The sequence below is a fragment of the Malaclemys terrapin genome, chromosome 12 (genome assembly GCF_027887155.1).
Source record: "Malaclemys terrapin pileata isolate rMalTer1 chromosome 12, rMalTer1.hap1, whole genome shotgun sequence".
Taxonomy (NCBI): domain Eukaryota; kingdom Metazoa; phylum Chordata; order Testudines; family Emydidae; genus Malaclemys; species Malaclemys terrapin.
In genome coordinates this window covers 6,175,842-6,200,176 of record NC_071516.1, presented here as the reverse complement: position 1 = coordinate 6,200,176, position 24,335 = coordinate 6,175,842, and the positions used below count along the sequence as shown (strand labels likewise).

Here is a 24,335-nt window from a genome sequence, read left to right as displayed (position 1 = left end):
TTAAATAGCTAGAAAACATGCCCTATGAGGGAAGATTGAAAAAATTAGGTTTGTTTAGTCTGGAGAAGAATGGACCCGATAACAGTTTTCAAGTACCTCAAAAGTTGTTACAAGGAGGAAGGATAAAAAATTGTTCTCCTTAACCTCTGAGGATAGACAAGAAGCAATGGGCTTAAATTGCAGCAAGGGTGGTTTAAATTGGATATTGGGGGGGGAATTCTAGCTGTCAGAGTATTTAGGCACTGGAATAAATTGCCTAGGGAAGTTGTGGAATCTCCATCATTGGAGATTTTTAAGAGAGGTTAGACAAACACCAGTCAGGGATGATCTAGATCAGGGGTCGGCAACGTTCGGCACGCGGCTCGCCAGGGTAAGCACCCTGGCGGGCCGGGCCAGTTTTATTTACCTGCTGACGCAGCAGGATCGGCCAATCGCAGCCCCCACTGGCCATGGTTCGCCGTCCTGGGCCAATGGGGCGGCGAGAAGCCGCGGCCAGCACATCGCTCGCCTGCGCAGCTTCTCGCCGCCCCCATTGGCCCGTGGGGGCCGCGATCAGCCAAAACTGCCGCATCAGCAGGTAAATAAAACTGGCCCGACCCGCCAGGGTGCTTACCCTGGCGAGCCGCGTGCCGAACGTTTACGACCCCTCTGTTAGAGTTTTATTGTAGTTTTGCCTCAATGAAAAGGATTTTTTTTAAGGGTAACATTATTATTGTTTAAACCTAATCTTTCCTCCTTAACTCAGGTGTTGAGTGGATCTTACGTAGAGCTGGTCAAACTGTTGGCTGCCAAAGTTTGTTACAGATGCGTAATCCTTTTCTGATTAGTGAACAGTCCTCAGGCCCAATTCCTTTGAATGTGAAAAATCTGAGAGAAACTGCCAGAATAGTTGCATAGCTAACTTTCAGATTACGGGTTGTTTACAAGCTGTTCATAGTTTGAGTGTTGGCTATTCGTTAATTGCATTAATTTGCCTAGGACATGTGTTATTGTCTCTGCTTCCAGATTGGCGGAGTTAAATTTATTAAGCAGGAGAACGGTGAATAATGCAACTCTTGTCTGGATTATTCCTGCTACAATCCATGCACTTCTGCAACTACACAGCTGCACTCTGATTTCTCACAAATAATAAAAATATGACCCCATGAATTATAGCAAACTGAACTTGGCACTTCTATTTGTGAAAACGTCTACACATCCAGTCTTTTATTAAATCATCTCTAGTCTTCACCTGCATACAAGACCCCTTTCCTTTGTACTTTCTAACTCTAAAATAACAACCATTTTAGACAGGAAGTCCATATTTTGCTTATTGTGTAGGAGAAAACAAAAGGACAGAAACACAAACCAACCCCCCCTGGACAATATTCTAGTCTGGATTTGTCACTGGCGCTGTCTGGAGAACACAGACAACACCGCCCAGTTAATAACAGGAAATGTTGGGCACCTAGCATTCCCGGATCACAATGATGGGAATTTCTCTCTGTAAATCTGGCATCTTAGAATTTACAACATCAAACACTCTGCAGTCTAATTACTTTCACAAATTCCAATTCAGAATGTTTCACCATAGCAATGGTTGCCAAGGAGATCTGCTTCTTGCGCTACAGGTCCAGGCACCTTCAGTCACAGAAACGGCTCAGACAGCCTGCACAGACTCTGTTAAAACGCCATGCTGATCACTCCCAGTGATATGCTGCCTTGCTCTGAGTCCAGGAGACCCATCCTGGGTCCATCATTTATTTTCCATGAGATATTTAAGGCATTATCACCAGGGACAGTGAAGTAAAAAGGAGTCATGAGTGAATTTTAGGATGCTATCAGGAAGGAATGCTTAGATACAATAGAGATGGTTTCTCCATAAGTCAGGCAGACACTGTTGACAGATAAGCCGAATAATTTTATCTGTTATTTTTTAAGTTAAAGGAAACAGGCAAGTAACTTTTTCCAATAAATTCCACATACACTGAAAGCCTAACCACTTTCTTTGCAGAGTCCCTCACATTATCTTTTCACTTTAAATATCCATCATTACAGATTTTTTTTTTTTTTAATTCCATTCATTGTAGATCCCAGAGACAGATGAAGCTGTATGTTTGCTGTGGTCACGGGTTGTTTATTTAGGAAAAGGGGCGATCCTCCATGCTGAGAACTAGTTGTTTCATAACAGCTTTAATAATGGAGCTCAAAGTACTTATTTAATAATTAGCGGTCTGGGAAGGCCTTGGACAAGAGAGATGTTTTGTCGAGTATTCTAGTCTCAGTGGAGATTAGCATTGTCATCAGAGAGGATGATCTTGTGGTTAGGATCTAGGACTCAGGACAGGGTCAGTTCCTGGCTCTGCCACAGACCACCTGAGTAACCTTGGGCAAGGCACTTAGTCACGCTGTGCCTCAGAGAATGGGGATAATAATGTTTCCCTCCCACACGGAATTGCGGGTTGAGGCTAAATCCATAAATACCTGGGAAGTGCTGACCTCCTACAGTGAGGAGAGCCCTGTGGGTATGTTTACCCTGCAGCTGAGAGCGAGCCCCCCTGCCTGGGTCGAGAGATCCCCACTAGCTTCTGAACCTAGTGCTAGTGGAACCTGAGCTAGCGCTTGGAAAATGTCAGTTCTGAAGCCTCTGGGGTCAGGTGGGCTGGAGCGTCCGAGCTTCTGCCTGAGCTGAAATGTCCACATTGCCATTCGTAGTGAGCTCACTTCAGCCAATGGATCATACTTTGCACATCTCATTTACCCAAAATGTAAGAATCCCATTCGAAAATCAAATGCACACTTCAGTATTTGTAGCACAGTCCTCTGCCGAGGCATCCTGATTCTTTGCTCCCAACTAAGCCGGGTGAGTCACCTTCACTTTGTAGCATCTTAGAGAGGTCTCCTTGGCGACCCAACAGCAGACTCCTAGATATGCTCAGCCTGTCTGGGAATTCTGTCCCCAAGCATGACAAATATCAAACCGATGTTTTATAATCTCTCTCTCGCTCTCATTCCTTTTCCTTCTCGCGGGGAGTTGTTTTGATCTTCACTTGGAATCTGTATGTGCTATAAATTAAGGATGACAACAGTGCTAAAAAAGCAATGAAGGAAGAACAGCTGTGCATTGTTCTGACTGATGGAATCATCAGCCTGCCTTTTCCCAGACTGATAAGTAGCTATTGAGAGTAGCCTTACAATCGTTGCCCATGGTATATTTCCCATAAATAAGGGGTAACCCTGCACTCCCTTGAGGAGCAAATTCTGTTTCCATTGCTCTAATGAGAGGGGCTGTGCAGATTCATTTCCTCTGTATCCCATTACGTTAATCCTTTTCCCTCCACACCAGCTAGAAATAGCAGAGTGGGGAAAATTCAGCTTCAATTAAACTTCATTTAATTTCTGCAAGGCCTTCAGCAAATGAGAAATCACTGAACCACCCAGCCAGGTTGAAGCTGGCTCGACTTCTCCCTGGGCCAGCTTTCCCCTGACTCACTATCTTTCGCCTTCCCAAGATCCGGCTCCGCATGGAGGCTTGCAGAGGGGCCCGCTGCTCATGAGATGCTGGTTAACGCATTGCAGGGGCAGGCTCCTCTCCAGCTGCTGTTGTTTGCTTATGCCCCACTGGGATTTGGGTCCTGCCAATAGGCCTCTTTGGATTTGGAGGGGAAATGTCATTCCATTCGCGTAATGAATTTCTCCAGGGTACTTTAAAGAACGGCCTGTTCTCCCTGGCCCGAATCAAAGCTCCAGCTACGGAAAGCAGACCAGGAGGCATCTGGGTATTGGCCAGATTGAATGGAACTATGGGTAAAGCTGAGAAACCTGCATTTTCTCTGCAGAGAGTTTGCAAAGTGGCAAAATTTATTGAATAAATTACTCCTTAGGCATTGTCTCCCCTGCACTGGGGCAGCCTGGTAAAGAGCTACTGTCATGTCTCTTAAACGTGTCACTTCACACAAGTCACATGAAGGCAACTGAGAGATTTCTGCCCAAGAGTTTGCCACTTCCCAACCGGGAACCTGGGGGGGCGGAGGGGGAAGGGTTGCTGAGCAGGGCAAGACCAGCTGTTCATATTCAAGACATTATCTCACCAAGGTGCACTCAGAAATTGGCCTAGTGAAGTCACAGGCAGGCAGCCAGCAAGAGGCTCTGAAGTCGGAGATATCGGCCACATCCCACACTGATCCAAGAGTGAGTGAGGACCACCACAGCTCCCCAGGCTGGAAAACGGGGTGGAAAGTCATATTCCAGGCACCTACGTATTAAACGCTCTCTGGCTCGGCTTAGGACACAGGAGTTCGCAGGCTAAGGTTCATTAGCTCATTCTGTATCACTCATCATAACTTGTGAAACATCAGCCTTCTGCAACTGTGACTCTTAGCTCATTAGGGGAATGCAGCCCGAGTGTCCTAGAGGGGCAGGCAAGAGGAGACGTCAAATCATATTTCTTTTCCACTGTGCAAAGAATGCTGGTTTCTGGAACTCTCCTGCCCTTCCCTCCATTAACAAACTGCAATATGTTAAGAGTCAAGCTAACGAATGGCGGAGTATCATTAAAAAACCCAGCTGTTAGCACTGGGCCCGATCCTACCTGCACTTAATGGAAACATGAGCAAGTGATTTCATGATTGGGCCCTTTGATTTTTGTGGTCTGTTGTGAACTACTCAGAATGAATAAACAAAGGGTTCATTTTTCCATGCAGAGAGCACAGGGTCCCACCTGCAGCTCTGCCTCCTGGTGCATCTAACTCCTCAGGTTGCACACTGAGAAGTTTCCCCCCCTCCACACACACCCACACACACCACATCCACATATACCACAATGTGGTGCCTGTACACCAACCCTCCCGGGCTCTGTCCCAGCCTCTCCCAATATCCTATGGAAGGCAGCTTCCAACACCTGGGAAAGGCAGCAGACCCCCCCTCCCCGTGTGCTCCTCAGGAACAGATCCCTGTGGTGTCTCTATCTGTATCACGTGGACTGGTCCCTTCAAAAGCATTGCTGTTCCTGTTTCCATGACGCTGCTGGAGGGAGGCTGAGATGGCTTCCCCTCAAAGCAGTCACAAGCTACAACATTCAGAAGAAAGATAACGAGAGCTATTTTTCCTCATCAGGTTGAATTTTCATGACTTAGCACCACACAGCTAAAAAAAACCTGAGTGTCAGTGATTTTCCGGATGGTGCTAATTTGCTACCTCGCTGTCAGCCCCTCCACAGCAATGTGAACCCAACCTCCTGAGAAAAGAACCCAGGGGAAGAGGTCCCAGTATCATAGACTCATAGACTTTAAGGTCAGAAGGGGCCATTATGATCATCTAGTCTGACCTCCTGCACAACGCAGGCCACAGAATCTCATCCACCCACTCCTGTAACAACCCCCTAACCTATGTCTGAGTTATTGAAGTCCTCAAATCATGGTTTAAAGACCTCAAGGTGCAGAGAATCCTCCAGCAAGTGACCTGTGCCCCACGCTGCAGAGGAAGGCGAAAAACCTCCAGGGCCTCTGCCAATCTGCCCTGGAGGAAAATTCCTTCCCCACCCCAAATATGGCGATCAGTTAAACCCTGAGCATGTGGGCAAGACTCACCAGCCAGCACCCAGGAAAGAATTCTCTGTAGTAACTCAGATCCCACCGCATCTAACATCCCATCACAGGCCATTGGGCATATTTACCTGCTAATAATCAAAGATCAATTAATTGCCAAAATTAGGCTATCCCATCATACCATCCCCTCCATAAACTTATCAAGCTTAGTCTTGAAGCCAGATATGTCTTTTGCCCCCACTACTCCCCTTGGAAAGCTGTTCCAGAACTTCACTCCTCTAATGGTTAGAAACCTTTGTCTAATTTCAAGTCTAAACTTCCTAGTGTCCAGTTTATATCCATGGAATGAACCTCTATTTTTAAAGGGTGATGGGCAAGACTGTGAGTTCAGAGACTGGTCTCAATCCAGACCATTCCACTCCAGCCCTAGGGGTGGCTCTGGATTTATACCAGTAAGTCTGAGATCAGAATCTAGGGCCAGATCATGCCCATACACAGGGGAACTCTTTGGGTACTGATTCCCCCCAAAAGTGCAAATGGGAGGGGTGCTCAGGTGCCTTCAAAGCACTGTCCGTCCGTCCCCTTTTTAGGACCAGTGAAACCCTCTTGATGGGGGGAGATGCAGCCCCACACTGAGTGGGGTTGGGGTCAGGGAAACATTGTCCCCCAGCCAGCCCCACAAAGCTTACCCAGAAAAGGTAAGACAGCCTGAGGAGTCCCTAACAGTACAGCTTAACTGAATCCTGGGGAAAGGCCAGCGAGGGCATAAAGTCAACGTGGGAGGCCAGGAAGCCCTGACTTCCTACAGAAGCTCCCTGGGAATCCTCCAGGGGATGAGCCCTGCAGCTCAGTCCCCCCGCACTGGAATAACCGAGGATCCACAAAAGGCTCTTCATGAGGTTTTTACCCCTTAACCTCCTCCCATGGATTGTACTGCAAGAGGGAGTGTGGTCCAGCTCCCCACCGTAGCTCTCCATTCGCATTCCGTTCAGATCAGCTAACAGTCAGACTATGCAATCACCCAAGGCCAGTAAAACTGTTCACTTAAATGTGTATTTATTTGGATATGTGATTGTCTGAATCTCACACCACCTATTGACTCTGACAGCTGATAGAATATCAGGGTTGGAAGGGACCTCAGGAGGTCATCTAGTCCAACCCCCTGCTCAAAGCAGGACCAATCCCCAGACAGATTTTTGCCCCAGTTCTCTAAATGTCCCCCTTGAGGATTAAACTCACAACGCTGGGTTTAGCAGGCCAATGCTCAAGCCACTGAGCTATCCCTCCCCAATATGAGACGTCAGTGTGCCATTGCTTACAGTTCTTCTTTTTATTTATTATAAAAGGGGAAACCAAGGAAATCCAATGCAAAGACCTTTGGGGATGCAATTTCTGATGGAAAATTTAAATGCAAAGAGGTCAGAAAATACTATGTATTTATCTAGGTTTTTATATTGTACTCCTTCCTCCCCAGAGTAACTGAGCACCTCTTAAGAGCTAGAACAACGATATTGATATCTGTCCGATTGTCATAGTAACCATAGCCTGACTGCATTGCATATACAGAGACACACGTTTTACACAACAGTCCCTAATATAAGTTAGTGGACATGTGCAAAAGAGAGTGAGATCCTAGTTGCTGGGGGAAGCACAACTTTGAATTTGTGTGTCTGACTCCTCAGCCATAAGGTCACATTAACAAAGTTTGTTTTGCACAGAATACATATTAAAATCCCCAGCCCCCAGGCTGCCGCTGTGCAGCCCGCATGAAGCACGAGCAATTTAGTTTTAAGACATAATAACATGAGGACTCTCCCCGCTGGCTCAGAATGAAATGCCTAATTGGGTGTGAACGCAGCTTTAGGATGAATACTCACTGCCATTAGCTAGAAAAAGACCTCACTTCCTTATGGAAGCTGGATACGTTGCAGGTATTTGGGGATCCATTGCATGGACGTAGGGTGACCAGATGTCCCAATTTTATAGGGACAGTCCCGATATTTGGGGCTGTGTCTTATATAGGTGCCTATTACCCCCCACCCCCTGTCCCGATTTTTCAAACTTCCTGTCTGGTCATCCTACATGGGCAAGACCATTTCTTGCTCTTCCAAATTCGGAACTGTTGTGCACCTAGTCAGCACTCTGTCTGGCCAAACACATGAGAGAGACTGAAATGGCCCAAAATGAGAAATGGACCCAGGGGAAAGTGCCCCAAATACACTGGGAAGTCCTATTTTGAGCAGATGGCTCATGTATTGTGTACACCTCTGAAACCTGAGATGTCTGTCCTTATTTACAGGTTGGCCTCACTAATTATGCCAAGGGAGAGAGAGATGTGCTCAAAAATATCTCAAGTACCTCACCACCTCCTAGGCAAAAAAATCCAACCAACTAAAAAAAACGTCAACAGCCACAAACCCTGAAAAAAACCACCCTTAAAAATGAGAGTAAATTCATAAAATTATGCACATTTATGTATAAATGTTTACACCTATTATAATTTATGAATGAAACAAAAGTAGAGCTTTTATCCCGAAAAGGGAGATGTTTCAGAAATGCCATGAACCCCACTACCGACTTTCACTGTTGCTATCACTTTTATTAGTAAGGCACTCAGATACTACGGAGATAGGTAGCCACACAAAGTCCTGGTAGAGAGACAGAGAGATCTCCTAAGACAGAGCCAGATTTTGCCATCCTTACTCACACTTAGCTCCTTGGGGTCAGATTTTTAAAACCCCATTTTGATTTCAGTGGGACCTATTTCCCTACATACCTTTAAAAATCTAGTTCTTAATCTATGAGCAGCCCAATTAATTTCAGTGGGAGGGGCTATTCAGCGTGAATAAGGGATATCCCCTCCAAGGCATTTGCTTTATTTAACTTCTAGGTGCTGTACAAACAGAACGATGATACGGAACCTGCCCTGAAAAGGCTGAAGTCTAAGTTTAAGATGAGAGACGTCTCAACAGATGGATTCAATAAAGTGATGAGGAAGCAAAAGATACCAGTGAAGTGATACTGGTCAGCGTGATAAGCAGCGGTCCCAGGACACCAGCTGCCTGACCATTGTCAAGTTTCTGTACGCGGGCCCTATGCAGTTACCTGCTCCTACAAAACCCAGGGTCGAGGTTGTGGATCAGGCAGTTGCACACCGAGATGGGAATCTGTGCCCAGAACTACCCAATTTGTGTACATACATACTGGTTTTAAGGACACAATTAACTGTGCATGTGCATATTCTGTGCCCCGGTCTTTGAAAACCGGGGCCATGATGATTCCATAAGACTGGAGGGAATAATATACACAGAAGCTCAGATTCCTAGCTGCACTTGGTGCATCTCAGGGGGGGTGAAAAAGTGGATCTCATCCCCCTTTACACTCCCCCTGTTTCTGGCTGTGAATCAGAGTAGACTGAGGTCTGCTCCAACTTACACCAGTTGCCCAGAACACACACATCACCCAGGGCTGTTCTAGCTGCCAGGGATCACTGAAGTGTACGGATGTCACAGACAAGCTCCTATTCCCCTAGTCATGCCACCCTTTGCCTAAGCAGTCCGGAGATTCCTACACCAGTTTTCAGGCTCTCTGGGCTGCTGACTCAAGCCCAGAGTATATATAAGGAGACAGGGCAGGGTCTGGGAGCGGAAGAGGTACACCCAGTCTTCTGAAATGTAATAGAAACACTGAAATAAATAGCTCTCTGCCTAACGAGATGACTCAGGAGTCTCAAATCAACATGCTGAGGTGTGAGCGAAGGTCTAGTTAGGAGGATTTGGCTAGACAGACTATGGCAGTTCCAGTGGTGTCAGACACATCGAAACAAGGATTTATGAAAGGGAAGCAAAACAATGACCTACCAGCTCAACAGCTACATCAGCCTGATCCCTCCAACTGCCCTAGCTTTTATACTGTGACACTTTGGGCCTCATTACTTAGCACAGGTTCTGTAACCGCAACATGTGTATGGTTTGGCTGGATCAGGGTGTTAGACATCAATTGCACTACTAATCAACTAATCTCACTGTGTACTTTGGTTGGGCAAATTCAAAAGCACACCTACCTGCAGAATCCACCATAAAACAGCAGCACAAAACAGAACTGGTGGTTTTGTTTCACTTCTCTTACCCTTCCCTTTATTAATTGCTGAACCATCAATATCATGCTCACATTTCTAAACTGGCAAGAGCAATATATAAAATGAATCCCACTGATTAAAAAAAACGTTCTTCTTCTGAGCCTACCTTCAGGTATTTTCATTAATTATTATTATTACTATTTATTATTCGTATCGAAGTAGCTCCGAGGAGCCCATTGTCACAGCCTCTGTACAAACCCACAACAAGTGTATGTGCACACATTGCATTCATTTGAATTGCAGAGACCAGACCAATCTCGCCACATGCACAGGTTCACTGCTAAAGCCAGATACGGTCAGTGGACATTTCATTACTGGAGTATGTTATTCTGCGTTGGACCAGCCCAACAGAAATTGGAGTTTCTGTTGGGACACTAGAGCGTGGAATCAATCCACAAACATACACACACTGCCAGAGTGTTGAACTAGCACTTTTAACAGCATAGGGTTTGTGCGGGCTAGAATGTTTGGCCAGATTTTTCAAGAGCTATTTGATCTCAATTATTCAACCTACCCTGTTGAGCTACTCTCATATAGTAAGTGCCCTTTAGAGCCGGAACCTCAAAATTTGGTGCACTCATTTATCACAGACACGTACCTGATTACAGAAAAGAAAACTGGCATGTGACATATCTGTCATAGGGCACCACAAGGTCATTGGCCTAACAAATCATCAAAAATAATATTAATTTCCTCCAGGAAGTGGTCACATTGCCCAAGAGATATGCAGTTTGTAGAAATTAACTGTGATGGAATCCCTGGGGTAAAACCTGGAACTGTGGGACTACTCTGCCCCCTTGGCTGTCTCTCACAAAGCTATGCCAGTGACAAGCAACCAATGCCCTCCATAGGATCATAGAATATCAGGGTTAGAAGGGACCTCAGGAAGTCATCTAGTCTAACCCCCTGCTCAAAACAGGACCAATCCCCAACTTTTTTTTTTTTTACCCCAGAACCCTAAATGGTCCTCTCAAGGATTGAACTCACAACCCTGGGTTTAGCAGGCCAATGCTCAAATCACTGAGCTATCCCTCCCCTCAGGAGGTACAATCACAGCCATGAGCATGTGGAGCCTCACACCCAAGGAAATTGCATGACTGCTGTCTAAGCCACTCACGAAGAATATAGAGAGAGGCACCAGCAGATAGGGTGACCAGATCACCCAGGTCAAATATCGGGACGCGGGGGGAGGCGGGCTGGAGCAAAAAAAAAAAAAAACGGCAGCAGAGAAAAAAAACAACCCCCCACCCCCTCCGCAAGCGCTGTAGGGAGGCCCCGGAGATGCAGGGGGAGCGCGGGGCCGGGGTGAGTGAGAGTCCGGCCTGGCCCCGAGTACAGGCAGGACTCAGTCGGGCGGTACCTGGAGGGAGAGCAGGGGGGCGCCCGCGGGGCCAGGCGGGGGCTGTTCTCCCCACCTGGGCAGCGGGACTCGGGAGCAGCCGCTGCTGCAGCTCCTACTGCCGTGGCCGGAGGAAGCGGCCATGGCGCTCAGCGGCTGCGGCTCTGGCACCCGGACCCGAAACCCCCGAGCCCAGGCCTGTTGCGGGGACCCAGCAGCGCAATCCCGCGGGTCCCGAGCAGGATGGGGGGGCCAGGGCCACCCGTGGGATTGCACCAGCTGGGCAGCCAGCCCAGACGTGACTGGCCAGGGGCTGGGTGCGCGCAGCGTGCGCGCTGCTGGGTCCCCGCAACAGGCCCGGGCGTCATGTTTATATTCAAATTTATGAATATTGGCTGTGTACTGGCTTGATTTTTAAGTAGCCTTAGTAAAGCATTTGGTCAGCTTCTTGAGAAAGGAATGTGCAAGTTAAGTGCCCAATCAAGAAGCACTTAAGGGATAATGGATCTTGGGAGGCTCCAATCCACATAAGACGTCTACATGAGGACGTTCAAGGTAGCAGATAAGCCATGGCTGCTGCCTGTAAAAACTGAGTCATGCATGGACATGTGACTTGCCCATGTGACTCCAAAACTCCATCTTGGAGCTGGACTTTGCACAGGAGAGAGGAGGGGGTCTCCACCCACAAGAGAAAGTCTACTTAAACCCCTGGAAGACCCCTCCATTTTGTCTTCAGCTGGCTAAAGAGAGAGTCTCTCCACCCCCAAAGATACCAGAAAGAAACTGGGACAAAGGACAGTAACTACAGTGGGTGTGAATGATTGCTGAACCCAGACTAGAAGGAGACTAGTCTGTAAAAGGAAGCTTACTGGAATTCCTCTAAGGGTGAGGTTTTTATCTGTACTCAGTTTTCTTACTGTATTAGACTCAGACTTGCGTGTTTTATTTTATTTTACTTGGTAATTCACTTTGTTCTGTCTGCTACTACTTGGAACCACTTAAATCCCACTTTCTGTATTTAATAAAATCACTTTTTACTTATTAATTAACCCAGAATATGTATTAATACCTGTGGGGGCAAACAGCTGTACATATCTCTCTATGAGTGTTATAGAGGGCGAACAATTTATGAGTTTACCCTGTATAAGCTTTATTCAGGGTAAAATGGATTTATTTGGGGTTTATCCCCTATTCAGAGTTGGGCATCTCAATGTTAAAGACAGGAACACTTCTTAAGTTGCATTTAGTTAAGTCTGCAGCTTTGGGACACGTGGTTCAGACCCTGGGTCTGTGTTGGAGCAGACGGGCGTGTCTGGCTCAACAAGACAGGGTGCTGGAGTCCCAAGTGGGCAGGGAAAGCAGGGGCAGAAGTAGTCTTGGCACATCAGTTGGCAGTCCCCAAGGGGGTTTCTGTGATCCAACCCATCACAACGGGGGTTCCAGGGTGCTATTTGGAGGTACAGAGTGTCACAAACTCAACTGGAATCCTTGGATCTATGTACCGGATTGTAGCTAAAGATATTGTTGAAGGCAAATGAGCACACTGTAGGCTGCGACACTGATAGCCAGGTCCAGCCAAAGGGTGGACAGCTGTCAGGTAGTATCTTATCGTGTGTGCATCTTAAAAGAGCTTCATTTGTGGTTCCCACATCTGGGGGTTCTCAAGAACCGCGTCATTGACAAAGGGAAGGGAAACTGATGCAACTGGACATTTTCCTGATATGCATGTGTCTCAGAGATAACAGGCCACCTAAGTCCCCCATGCAGGATATAGCCAGCATTCCTCAAATGCACCATCAGCAACACTTGGGATAAAACACAGGGCAAGGCCACAGTTTATGAAATGCAGTGGATAAAACAACACAGAGGATGCTGGAGACTGATATTTATGATTATGTTATTCCTGAGCAGGATGTTCAGGATCATCATCGTCATCAATTTCCTATTGGGTTGGAAAATCTGAATAAGCTTGTCTTTCCCTATTAGCTCCTCCCCTCCTGCCTTCTCCTCACCCCACCTCAGCCCCAAGAACTCAGACATTCTTTTGCAAACCCCACAAACGAAAACAGAAAAAAAGCAAACCAGAAATAACATCCAACGGTAGAGCGGAACTAAGATGATGTTTGGGCAGACACCATCCCGATAGCTCTCTGCTGCAGCCCTTTCTCCTGTCTTTCATCTGTCTTGTCTTTTTGATACTGTAAGCTCTTTGGGCGCGGGACGGTCTCTTATGATGTGTATGTGCAGCACCACAATGGAGCTCTTATTTCAGTTGGGGAGACTGTTAGCATAATAAATATGGATTATCGTTACTTTTTACTACATATTACGTTAATTAATCTTTTCTTTGACTTTTATATTTTCCTGTTGCAGTGGGTATTGAAATTACCCTTCAGCTGCACTGAACAGATATCACAATAAAGAGATGGGCTGGGTGTCTACTAGGAAACAAACTCCTAGGTTTACTCATTCTTGAAATATGAGACGGGGTGGTTTCTGTACGTACGAGTCACCTTCTATGTCAGTATTTATGGTAATGCTTTCCCCCTGCGTGCGGTAATAACTTCATAAGGACTGACAGCCCGTCAGTAGAACCTGTGTTCTTATCTACTGCCCTACTGCTATAAGCTATTGCAGTGCACAGCAGTAACTCCAGCTATCTCAGCTGTATTTCGCTATGGTTTTCTCACCTCCCTCGGCGGCACAGCTATAAGAAGAGAGCACCATAAAACAACGCTTTCAGGAAAGCAGGTGTCCGTTTACAAATGAGGTACCCGGAAATTCACTGGCCTGAAAGTTCACAACTAAGAGGGTCTCCTCCTTTCAAACTAATGGCCAGTCTACTCACACTCAGAAGGGAGAATAAACCTCAGTTCTCCAAGAGACAAAGTGCCAAACGTCTCATGATTCACCCTGGTGATCCTGCAACCAACGCCTCTTAGTACAATGGTTGGGGAGCAGGCAGGTTGTGACTGCTGCTTACTTTATCACTGTAACCTTGTCCTTCCCCTCATTTCTCTATCCATCTCCAACCGTTGTCTCTCATCACATGTTTAGAGAGTAAGATCCTTGAGACTGTCTCTTTGCTAAGTATTTGTACAGCACCCCGCACAATGGGGCCCTGATTGGGTTATGAAGTGCTACGGTGATTAATACATTAACAATAAAATAATAATAATGATGATTAATAATAAATAGTTCCATAGGTATTGATTCCTTATCACACCTTCCCACATTTCTTTACTCCTGCATTCTCTCCCACATTTTTATTGGGGTCTGTTATAAAGTTCCCTTTGTAAAGAACACCTCACTCATGGAGCTGAGCAACACACCGGTGGTTGGTTTGGTTTCTCAGAACCTCATCAGCTGGGTTTAGGCTTTGAATAATCAAAACCTGGGGAGGCTCATCTCTAGATCTCATTTTGCCTGAATTTCAGGGGATTTGGAACAATGGCTCTGTATTTAACCCACAGAGAGGGACCAAACCTGGGCTGGGGCTAGGTTTTGCAACGTCTTGTCAGTCTGGTTTTTAGTTTGCATATCAAAGCCAGATTCTGTTTTCTATTCCTGTTCCATTTCAGTTCTTATACCATCCTCACCACCGGAGTATCTGAGCACCACTGGCATTCTGACTGCATCCTTTTTAAGATGCACAGTCCACACAGGAAATGTCGGTACTTTGCTTTTGGGCACCTGTTGACACACTGTCTGAGCTGAAACAACCGAGTATCTCGCTGACACTATTAATCTGTTTTTAGCTAATCAAAACAGCAGCCTCTCTGAGTGACTTGTCTTCTGTAATCCAGTTAGAGCTCTAATAGCAAAGGAAAGAGCATCAGTCTCAGTAGGTTTTGACTGTGCAAGTGCATAGCTGTGGCACATCAAGGTTGCTAACCAGCTCCACTCCACGAGATCCTATAGAACAATCTGTCATAGGACTAACAGATCACTCAAGACAGGGCTCTTTAAGGTTCAGGCTACATCCAAGACTGTTTATCAACTAAGCTTCATACACATCATTCTTGGTGTATCTTTCAAACACTCTCAGAGAAGCACAGCAACGAGACAGGAAAAAAAGAACTATGAGATCATCTAATCCATTCCCCACCCCAGGAGTAAGATTGTCCCTTATAAGATATTATCTTTCTATAGAGGGAATGAGTTAGATTGGTGCCTACAGGACATCACCTCCTGTGGAATCCAAGGAGATTTTAAATGTCTCAAGTAATAGGGATCCCACCCATTCACGCGGGGAGTGATTCCGTAGTCAGTTAATTTCATGGCATTCAGCCTATATCTTCCCTTTCGTAAATTCATTTGATTGTTCTTACTCCCATGCGACATCCTGAGGGATCGTTTCTCCAGCAGTGGCTGGAGCCCCAGGCCCTTTAAATTGCCACTAGAGCCCCACTGCTGGAGCCCTGGGGTAGCGGCGGCGGGGTTCCGGGGGTTATTTAAAGGGCCGGGGCAGTAGAATCAGGGGAGTCCTGGGCCCTTTAAATAGCCGCCGGAGCCCTGGAGTAGTGACGGGGCTCCGGCGGCTATTGAAAGGGCCTGGGGCGGTAGAGGCAGGGGAGCCCCGGGCCCTTTAAATAGCCACCGGAGCCCTGCTGCCGCTACCCCAGGGCTCCTGGGGCTATTTAAAGGGCCGGGGCAGTAGAAACAGGGGCCTTTAAATAGCCACCGGAGCCCTGCTACCGGAGCCCTGGGGTAGCAGCGGCAGCCAGGGGCTCCGGCAGCAGTTTAAAGGGCCCGTGGCGGTAGCGGTGGCCGATCCCTGGGCCCTTTAAACTGCTGCCGGAGCCCCCAGCTGCCGCTGCTACCCCGGCGGGGGAGGGCACTTACCAGTACAGGGCGGGCCCAGGCTGGCTCTGATCCCATTCCTGCCCCTTCTGCCCGAGGCCCCACCCCTTCCGGGGGCCAGAGCAAGCCCCAACACAGCCCCGTACCGGTAAGTCCCAATTTCTACTTTCACCCCTGACTATATCCTTAACATTCCCCATCCCGGCCCTCAAGCTCTTCCCCCTGCAAACCCTGTTTCCCCACCAGGTGTCTGTTATAGCACAAAACGACGTGGGTCTACGGGGTTTACTGCCTTTTGCTTTATTTCTTTGTGCATGCGTCACAGCCATCAAGAATGTCAGCAAATTTCTGGGACTTAGATTAGTTCGTTCGCTTGGGCTCCCTCTGAAAGAACTGCTGGGGCTTCCACTGTGCAGAGGGTACACAATACTTCACATGAATGGCGGATCATAAAATTTGTTAGTAAAGTCTTTTTTTGTGATTTAGGGTTTTTGGAGGGGGGGTGTCAGAAAAATAACTTTAAAAAGTAGGCCAGCCACCCTAGTTATAACCAAAGAGATGGCTTTAGGGGAGAAAGTTTCTAACATGCCAACAGCACCTTAGAAATACTGAAGCCAGACAGAGCTGGTGGACAGGTGGAAGAACTACTTAGTTTAGCTCCCTATTGGCTGTCATGCAGTTAAAAAAGCCCAAAGGCCACGATAAAGCAATCTCCTCTCTACACCAGCTCATGACTTCTGCTTGAGATATTTCCCAACAAGCTGCCCACACTTCTATATTTCGGTGCTTTATAATCAATGGATATGATCCCCCCGCTTCTTCAAGTTATATATTATAGGGTGTCATATTCCGGCTGGCCAGGATGAGCCGATGGAATTGTGTGGGGAGCTGAAGTCACTTGGCATGTTCAGTGAGGTGAGGACATAGCATCATTCATTTTTATTGTGGAAGAATTACTCCTGCCCTGCACTCTGAATGGAAAGGAAAGACAACTGAGGGTCCGCATTTAAAGAAAACATACTTCTCTGCAACCCCGAGGGTCCGTTCTTCCCCATAGGGTAACTGTCAATGCAGCTCAATTATTTTTACTTAGAATCTAGTTAGTGTCCCTTTAAATAATTGAAGTTGCGGAAATAGAAGATTTAACAGCACTGGGTAGAGCCAGAGAGAGGGCTGGCAAGATCCCCCAATATGCAATACACCTCTGTGCCAATCTATGATACCTTTATTTAGCAGCAGTGAGATCGCCAATCCTCCCCCTTGTAATGTGGGTCTGTTATAACTAGATAACAATGTCTATTGTAACTATGTTCGGGAGACCAAGTTAAGGTCACCAGAATAATTTGCTTATTTTCATTTGAGACTTAAGCCATTTTTGACCCTTGATCACCAGAAGCCATAAGTGAGGTCAATAACCTGTAACTGTGCAAAATACTATGTGATACAGGGCCTGATCCTGCCAGGTGCTGAGTGCCATCAGCTCACATTGACTTGGTGGGAATTAAGAGAATTCAACACCAACAGAAACGGGTCCATGTTTTTGTAGGAAAGATACTCCAAAACCAAAGTCGCATTAGTTGATATGGCTTCACTGCACCAACCTGACCCTGGTCTCTCACAAACACTACAGTGGAGCAAAACATGGAAGTATTAAACATGGTTGTGATTTTTTTTAACATGGCTAAAACAATGTATTTTCTCCCAACCTTGTTCTGAGAAATGGATGAATGATTTTGGTTGAAATTTAAAAAAAAAAAAAAAAAAATCAGCTTGAGGCACAGACTGATGTGATAAATTTACTAGTAATAAGTCACCAGGACCAGATGGTATCACCCAAGAGTTCTGAAGGAACTCAAATATGAAATTGCAGAACTACTAACTGTGGTATGTAACCTATCATTTAAATGAACCTCTGTACCAGAGGACTGGAGGATAGGTAATGTAATGCCAATTTTTAAAAAAGACTCCAGAGGTGATCCTGGCAATTACAGGCCGATAAGCCTAACTTCAGTACCTGGCAAACTGGTTGAACCTACGGTAAAGAACAGAATTATCAGACCAGATGAACACAATATGTTGGGGAAGAGTTAATGCAGCTTTTGTAAAGGAAAATCGTGCCTCGTTATTCTATTAGAATTCTTTGAGGGTGTCAAGAAGTATGTACAAAAACAACAAGGAGTCTGGTGGCACCGTAAAGACTAACAGATTTATTTGGGCATAAGCTTTCGTGAGTAAAAACCTCACTTCTTCGGATAGAGGTGAGGTTTTTACTCACGAAAGCTTATGCCCAAATAAATCTGTTAGTCTTTAAGGTGCCACCAGACTCCTTGTTGTTTTTGTAGATACAGACTAACACGGCTACCCCCTGATACTTGACACCAAACAAGTATGTGTACAAGAGTGTACTTGGACTTTCAGAAAGCCTATGACAAAGTCCCTCACCATAGGCTCTTAAGCAAAGTAAGTAGTCATGGATTAAGAGGGAAGGTCCTCTCATGGAGCGGTAACTGGTTAAAAGATAGGAAACAAGGGGTAGGAATAAATGGTCAATTTTCATAGTGGATAGAGGTAAATAGCAGAGTCCCCCAAGGATCTGTAGTGGGACCAGTGCTGTTCAACATATTCACAAATGATATGGAAAAGGGGGTAAACAATGAGGGGGCAAAGCTTGCAGACGACACAAAATTACTCAAGGGAGTTAAGTCCAAAGCTAACTGCGAAGAGTTACAAAGGGATCTCACAAAACTGGGTGACTGGGCAACAATATGGCAGGTGAAAATCTTGATAAATGCAAAGTAACGCATTTTGGGAAACAGAATCCCAATCATACCTATAAAATGATGAGGTCTAAATTAGCTGTTACCACTCAAGAAAGAGATCTTTCTCTGAAAACCTCTGTTCAATGTGCAACGGCACTCAAAGAAACAAACAGAATGTTATGAACCATTAGGAAAGGGATAGATAATGAGACAGAAATATCATAATGCCACCATATAAATTCATGGTACTCCCACTTATTCAGCTTGAAAAAGAGACGATTAAGGCGGGGTATGATGAGGTCTATACAATCACGAATAGTGTGAAAAAAGTGAATAAGGAAGTGTTATTTACCCCTTCACATAACACAGGAACCAGGAGCACCCAATGAAATTAATAAGCAGCAGGTTTAAAACAAACAAAAGGAAGCATTTCTTCACACAATGCACAGTCAACATGTGGAACTCGTTGCCAGGGGATGTTGTGAAGGCCAAAAGTATAACTGGATTGAGAAGAGAATTAGATAAGTTCATGGAGGACAGGTCCATCGATGGCTATTAACCAAGACGTTCAGAGACACAACCCCATGCTCTGAGTGTCCCTAAACCTCTGACTTACAGAAGCTGGGAATGAACAACAGGGGATGGATCACTCAGTAATTGCCCTGTTCTGTTCATTCCCTCTGAAGCATCAGGCACCAGCCACTGTCAGAAGACAGGATACTAGATATTGCATCCTATGAACAGATTACAGTGAGCAAGATAGAGGAATTTGAAGAAATATGTGAAATAGGCAAGAGGGAAAGACAACCTCAAGCCCGAGTACCAGCCACCCACTCAAGCTCTGTGTAGACAGCCAGTTCAAGGCCTATGCACCAGCTGTCTCCCCAGGAAAAGCCTATGTTGGTACTTAAGCGGGGCTTCACTTGAGCATTATCAGGCCCCATTCTACTTAGGTCAGACTCTGACAGGAGAAGCAGAGCAGGCATGAGAGAAATAATCCAATGAAAATCATAGATACAATGGAACTGATTTTCAGTGGGGGCAGAACCCAACCTTCACTCCAGCCGACACAGTTTTGCACATGAAAATTCTGTCCCCTGTATGCTCGGCTGTTAGTGCATGAAAGTGCTTGTGTAAAATGGTGTGTTTACAAGTGAAGGCCCATTTTATATCCTATGAACAGGCCACCACTTGTGTTAGCCTGGGGATGGTGTCAAAAAAATCAATCGCAATACAGAGACACAGAATAGTCCGTGGGTTTGCCCCCAAACTGGCACAAAGGGGCAACAGCACATGTCCAGAGGGAAGCAGACCCGTTGGGATGAGACTGCATCTCACTTGGATTCCTGTGGTGAGCTAATCATCAGCTGTGAAAACTGATCACCAGCCCCGGGAAGCTACCTATCTGCTCACCTCTCCAAGAGGAAATTCAGGGGATCTGACCTTTTAAAGCCAAAGTACCAGCCACGCACACAATGTCTAGAGAACGCCAGCACACTGCTGTGGTTTGCCAAATCCCAGACTTCATCCCTGAAAGAAGACAAGGTCCAACAAGAACATGCAGAGCTAGCATTGGCTGAGAAAGGATGCCATTACAGCTAGGGGAGTGGAACAGAGGACACAGCAGATCAGTCCCAATTGTTATATGGCTGTGTGCCATCACTTTCATATAGTCAGCCACAATACTGCTTTAACTACCTTTTTGGACTGAATTTCCTTTGTTTTTTTAAACAATCATCATAGTGTGAGATGTGAGGGTCAAAAACGAGAAAAACCCTGGCTGAGACCTGCATGGGGAAATGAACATACCATGCGCACTTAGATGTACAATAGTTTACTTCACTGTGTGATGTCAGACTCTAACGTGTGGTGCTCCAGATGTTACAGAGTTACCTATGCAAATGCATCTATCGGCATTTAAAATAGAATCCATGTGCATTTAGGACATTTCGCTGTAAGGAGACAATATTTGAGAGTCTAATCACTGACACAAACACACCTGCCTTCATTTCAGTGGGTGAAGCGCTCACTACCTGCATTATGGCGCCTGAAAACTCCCCAGAGCTCCGCCCCCTGGTGGAAACTGAGTCCAATACTACACATGTGCATCGCAGATGAAATTCACTCCTGTGCAGAAGGCCTATGCACCACTTATGCTCCCCAAACAGGGCTCAACTGAGGGAAGAAGTAGCAAGGTCTAGTGGCGAGGGCACTGCACTGGGAGTCAGGAGACCTGGATTCTGAGCCCAGCTCTGCCACTGCCCTGCTGTGTGACCTTGACCAAGTCATTTCACCTACCTGTGCCTCTACTCTTTCACCCTTTGTCCGCTTTGCCTACTTAGATGGTAATCTCTTTGTAGCAAGGACTGTCTCTCATGTGGGTACGGCACCTAGCCCTATGGGACCAGTGTTATTTGGGTTCTCTAGGCACTAATGTAATACGAATAAATAATTACAAAAACAAATGGGGCATAACAGGTGCATAGGCTTTCATTCGTCTATATGTGTATTATGTGCTTTACATCTGTAAGTGAGCAACATACCAGGGCTAACTCTGGCACAAGTATGGGCCAAAAGACCAGAATGCTGGGCAGCTTCCCAGTACTGTGTAACACGCGTCTGAAGCATCGTAACATGTAGGCCCTTGAAATGGTCACTGGTCCAGCACTGAATGCAGTATAAGCTTCGACCGCATTTTCCTGATCAGTGCTTGAGGGGAAACAGTTTTGTGGCAGAGCCTTTAAAAAACAAAGTGTCTGGAGGTTTGGAATGCACTGAAGTATTCCTGAGAGAGGGGGATAGGTGGGAAAAGTTCAGGGAAGGTGGTCAATGGTGCGTCACATGGTTGTGGAAATAAAAACACTTATTCCCTGGACATGGTGCCCACATACGGAGCATACAGGGTGAAATTCAGACACTTACCACAAGGTCTAAGCCCCGCTTAAGCCCAGTTTTGAGGACTTCAGTAGTACAGGCCTTGTGATGGTCCTTTGCATGGGGCTGGATTTCACCTCTGGGGAAGGACTATGAGGGATGATGTAAAGTTTGTAGCTGCATGGATCTGGGATGATCCCCTTACTCCCTCAGGAATAGCAAGTGACATTATAAAGCTTTGTTTCTGAAAGGGGCCCCGAGGAGATAAATTCAGGACAGTGTGTCTGTCTGGATTAATCACACAGGAGTCAGGCAGGTTAGCTACACTATCCTTTTTGTACTAAAAAAGCTTCTTTGCATGGGGTTAACCTGCCATGTGCCATTTTGCTTTCATCCCATTCCACTTGTGTCATCTTTATCCTGACCCCTGCAATCACACTGGCTATCGCAGCTATAGTCAGCCCCTAGGGACTGATTTAGCCTTTGTGTGTATTTCATCATCAAGTATCCTGGGCACACATACACAGGGCTTGTTCACAAAATACGAGCCTGATTTTCAGAAGTGCTGAGCAAGGGAAGCCCATGAGAGCCAAAGGTGCTTGGCAGCTCTGAACATCGGATAACACGTATTCTGATTGTGGACCAAATGGAGAAATGAAGATATATTGGTGTGATTTGCTTCTCACTCAGTTAAGATCTCTCTGGGAGAAACCTGGGCCCCATTGAAGTGAACAGTCATGGACCTCAGTGGAGCCAGAATTTCATTGTCTAAGTTTACTCAGCAACAAGATCTCTCTGAAATGCTTCCACTTACAAAATGGCTGAGCACCTGAATGCACTTCCCAACGCCTTTTGGTACCATCGCCATCACGTAAAAGGGAAAAACTTTTAAAAAACAGGTCGGGAGGAGGCGAACCCTCAATTCAAAACAAACCCCAAACATACCACAACAAAAGGAAAAGCCAAGCACATGCCTCCACCTTACATCAGATTTGGAGAAGAGCCTGGTGGGGACCATGGAAACTCCCAGAGGGAAGGGAGTTGCAGTAACACAGCAGCACATCATGCAGCTTGGCATCCCCTTTATATTCCCACAAACAACAGGAGCTGATCTCCGCTTTCTTCCAACTGATCGGTGGAATACAAACATTACTTGTTAAAAAAGGGCATCTGAGTGCAAACGTCTGCCTTGGGACTGCTCCATTGTCTACCACTCCCTCTCTCTGCTGTCAGGAATCAGACACTGATCAGCATTTCTTCCCTGACACAGCACTACTTTAGCTGGTGTCCATAAATACCTTCCAGTCCACAGCCCAAAATGTTGCCAGACACAAATCCATCAAAGCTGGGGATAGAGGAAGGGGCGGATGGTGGGGGAGAGAAGGGAGACACAGCACAGACAGCAGCGCCCGAGCCAGATTTTTTTCTGTCCCTTGCTGCTAACAGCATTGCTAGGATGATTCCAAGCAGGACCAAACCCCCCCCCCCCCCCCCAAAAAAAAAACCCAGCCACTGCTCCATCTAAACCAGAACCAAGTGATCCATGAGCATGTCATGTCCCACAGCACATTGTGATCAGGGAGAGGAGGCAAGCACCCACATATACAAAGCGAAGGAGCTAGGCGAGTGTATTCACCTAAGAACCAGAAGTGTTTGTATTGCATCTGGTTCAGGGCTGGGAAATGTGCATCATCGCGATCAGTCTTAAGCGACCCTTCAATTTTGCAGGGCTGCTTGTTTGATTTTTTTGGGGTGGTCCCTCCCCCCTCCTCCTTAATAACTGCACCCTGCATTGGGGCCCAGGCAGCCCCCAGCAGGCGAGGCACAACACACAATGCAGGCAGCGCAACCAGGGCTCAGGCAGGGAAGGCAGAAAACCGGCTGGCTCAGCGGGTGTTACCGAGCTGCAAGATGCAGACAGGCCAGTGTAGGGGGGGGGGGGAAACGGGGGGTGCTTAAAACCTGCCACCCTGCAGCTCGCCCCTCCTCCTCCGCACACAGCGCCGCTCCCCCTGCAGCTCGGTTTTAGCCCCCCGGGGGATGAGCTGCCAGGCATCCGCTGCCGCCCGGGCTGCCCCCTGCCCCGGGCTGCAAGGTGAGCCGAGCTCTCCAGCCATCGCCAGCCTCCCTCTCCGGGGCAGGCTGCGCTCCAGCGCCCGCCCTGGCTACTCACACGTAGGCGTGGTAAATGAACGCCCAGCCGCGGGGTCGCTCCAGCACGTTGTAGAGGAAATTCTGCAGCTTGCGGTAAAAGGCATTCCTTTTGGGGGGCTTCCCCGTCCCGGAGATCCCGGAGCGGGGCTTGCTCAAGATGCTGCCCCGCTTGGTGCTCTCCGAGCCGGCGATCAGCAGCGCCCCATCCCGGTTGGAATCCGGGGCGCCTGGATCCAGCCCCACGAACCCCACTTTCAGCTTCTTCTCTCCGGTCGCACCCGGGTACACGCCTCCGTTGCGGGATTTCTGCACCATCCTCTCCCTGGGACTCGGCCGTTCGCCCGGGCTGGGGTGGGACCGAGCCTGGCTGGCTTTCAGAGCGGGCGCGGGGCGGGGGGCGGCGGGCAGGGCTGCAGCCCGGGGCCGGAGAGAGGCATGGCAGGGCCGGGGCAGGGGGAGCCGGAGACTCGGGAAGGAAAAGCCGCAAGGGCGCTCTGCAGTCTGGCCAGCCCCCTCGCTGCAGCTCCGCCCGCCCGGCAAGCTTGTCCCTGCCTCTCCGGGGTGGGGCTGGAGGGGGGAGCCGGGGGGGGGCACCCCCGCCCCGGTCCTCATGCCCCCGGCTTTGCAAACGAGCCTTCCAGGCGTGCTCCTTTGGGGGAGCCCGCGGAGGAGACGGGCCTGGGGATAGATGTATTGGTGGTGGGCAGGGTTGTTCGCCGCCGCCTTTCCCCGTTGTGCTTTGC

General features: G+C 47.4%; 1 protein-coding gene across 8 annotated transcripts in view; it reads right to left on the bottom strand.

Annotated features, from left to right (window-relative positions):
* KCNQ2 (potassium voltage-gated channel subfamily Q member 2) overlaps positions 1–23,907 on the bottom strand; it is a 114,545-nt gene extending 90,638 nt beyond the window's left edge. For all 8 annotated transcript variants that reach the window (XR_008446816.1, XR_008446817.1, XM_054046025.1 and 5 more), the window contains exon 1: positions 23,612–23,907. Coding sequence is in view for 6 of the 8 variants with exons in the window: in XM_054046025.1 (XP_053902000.1) it covers positions 23,612–23,907 (296 nt within the window). In the remaining 2 variants the exon portion in view is untranslated. The remainder of the gene's footprint in view (positions 1–23,611) is intronic.
* Between the last annotated feature and the right edge of the window lie 428 nt (positions 23,908–24,335).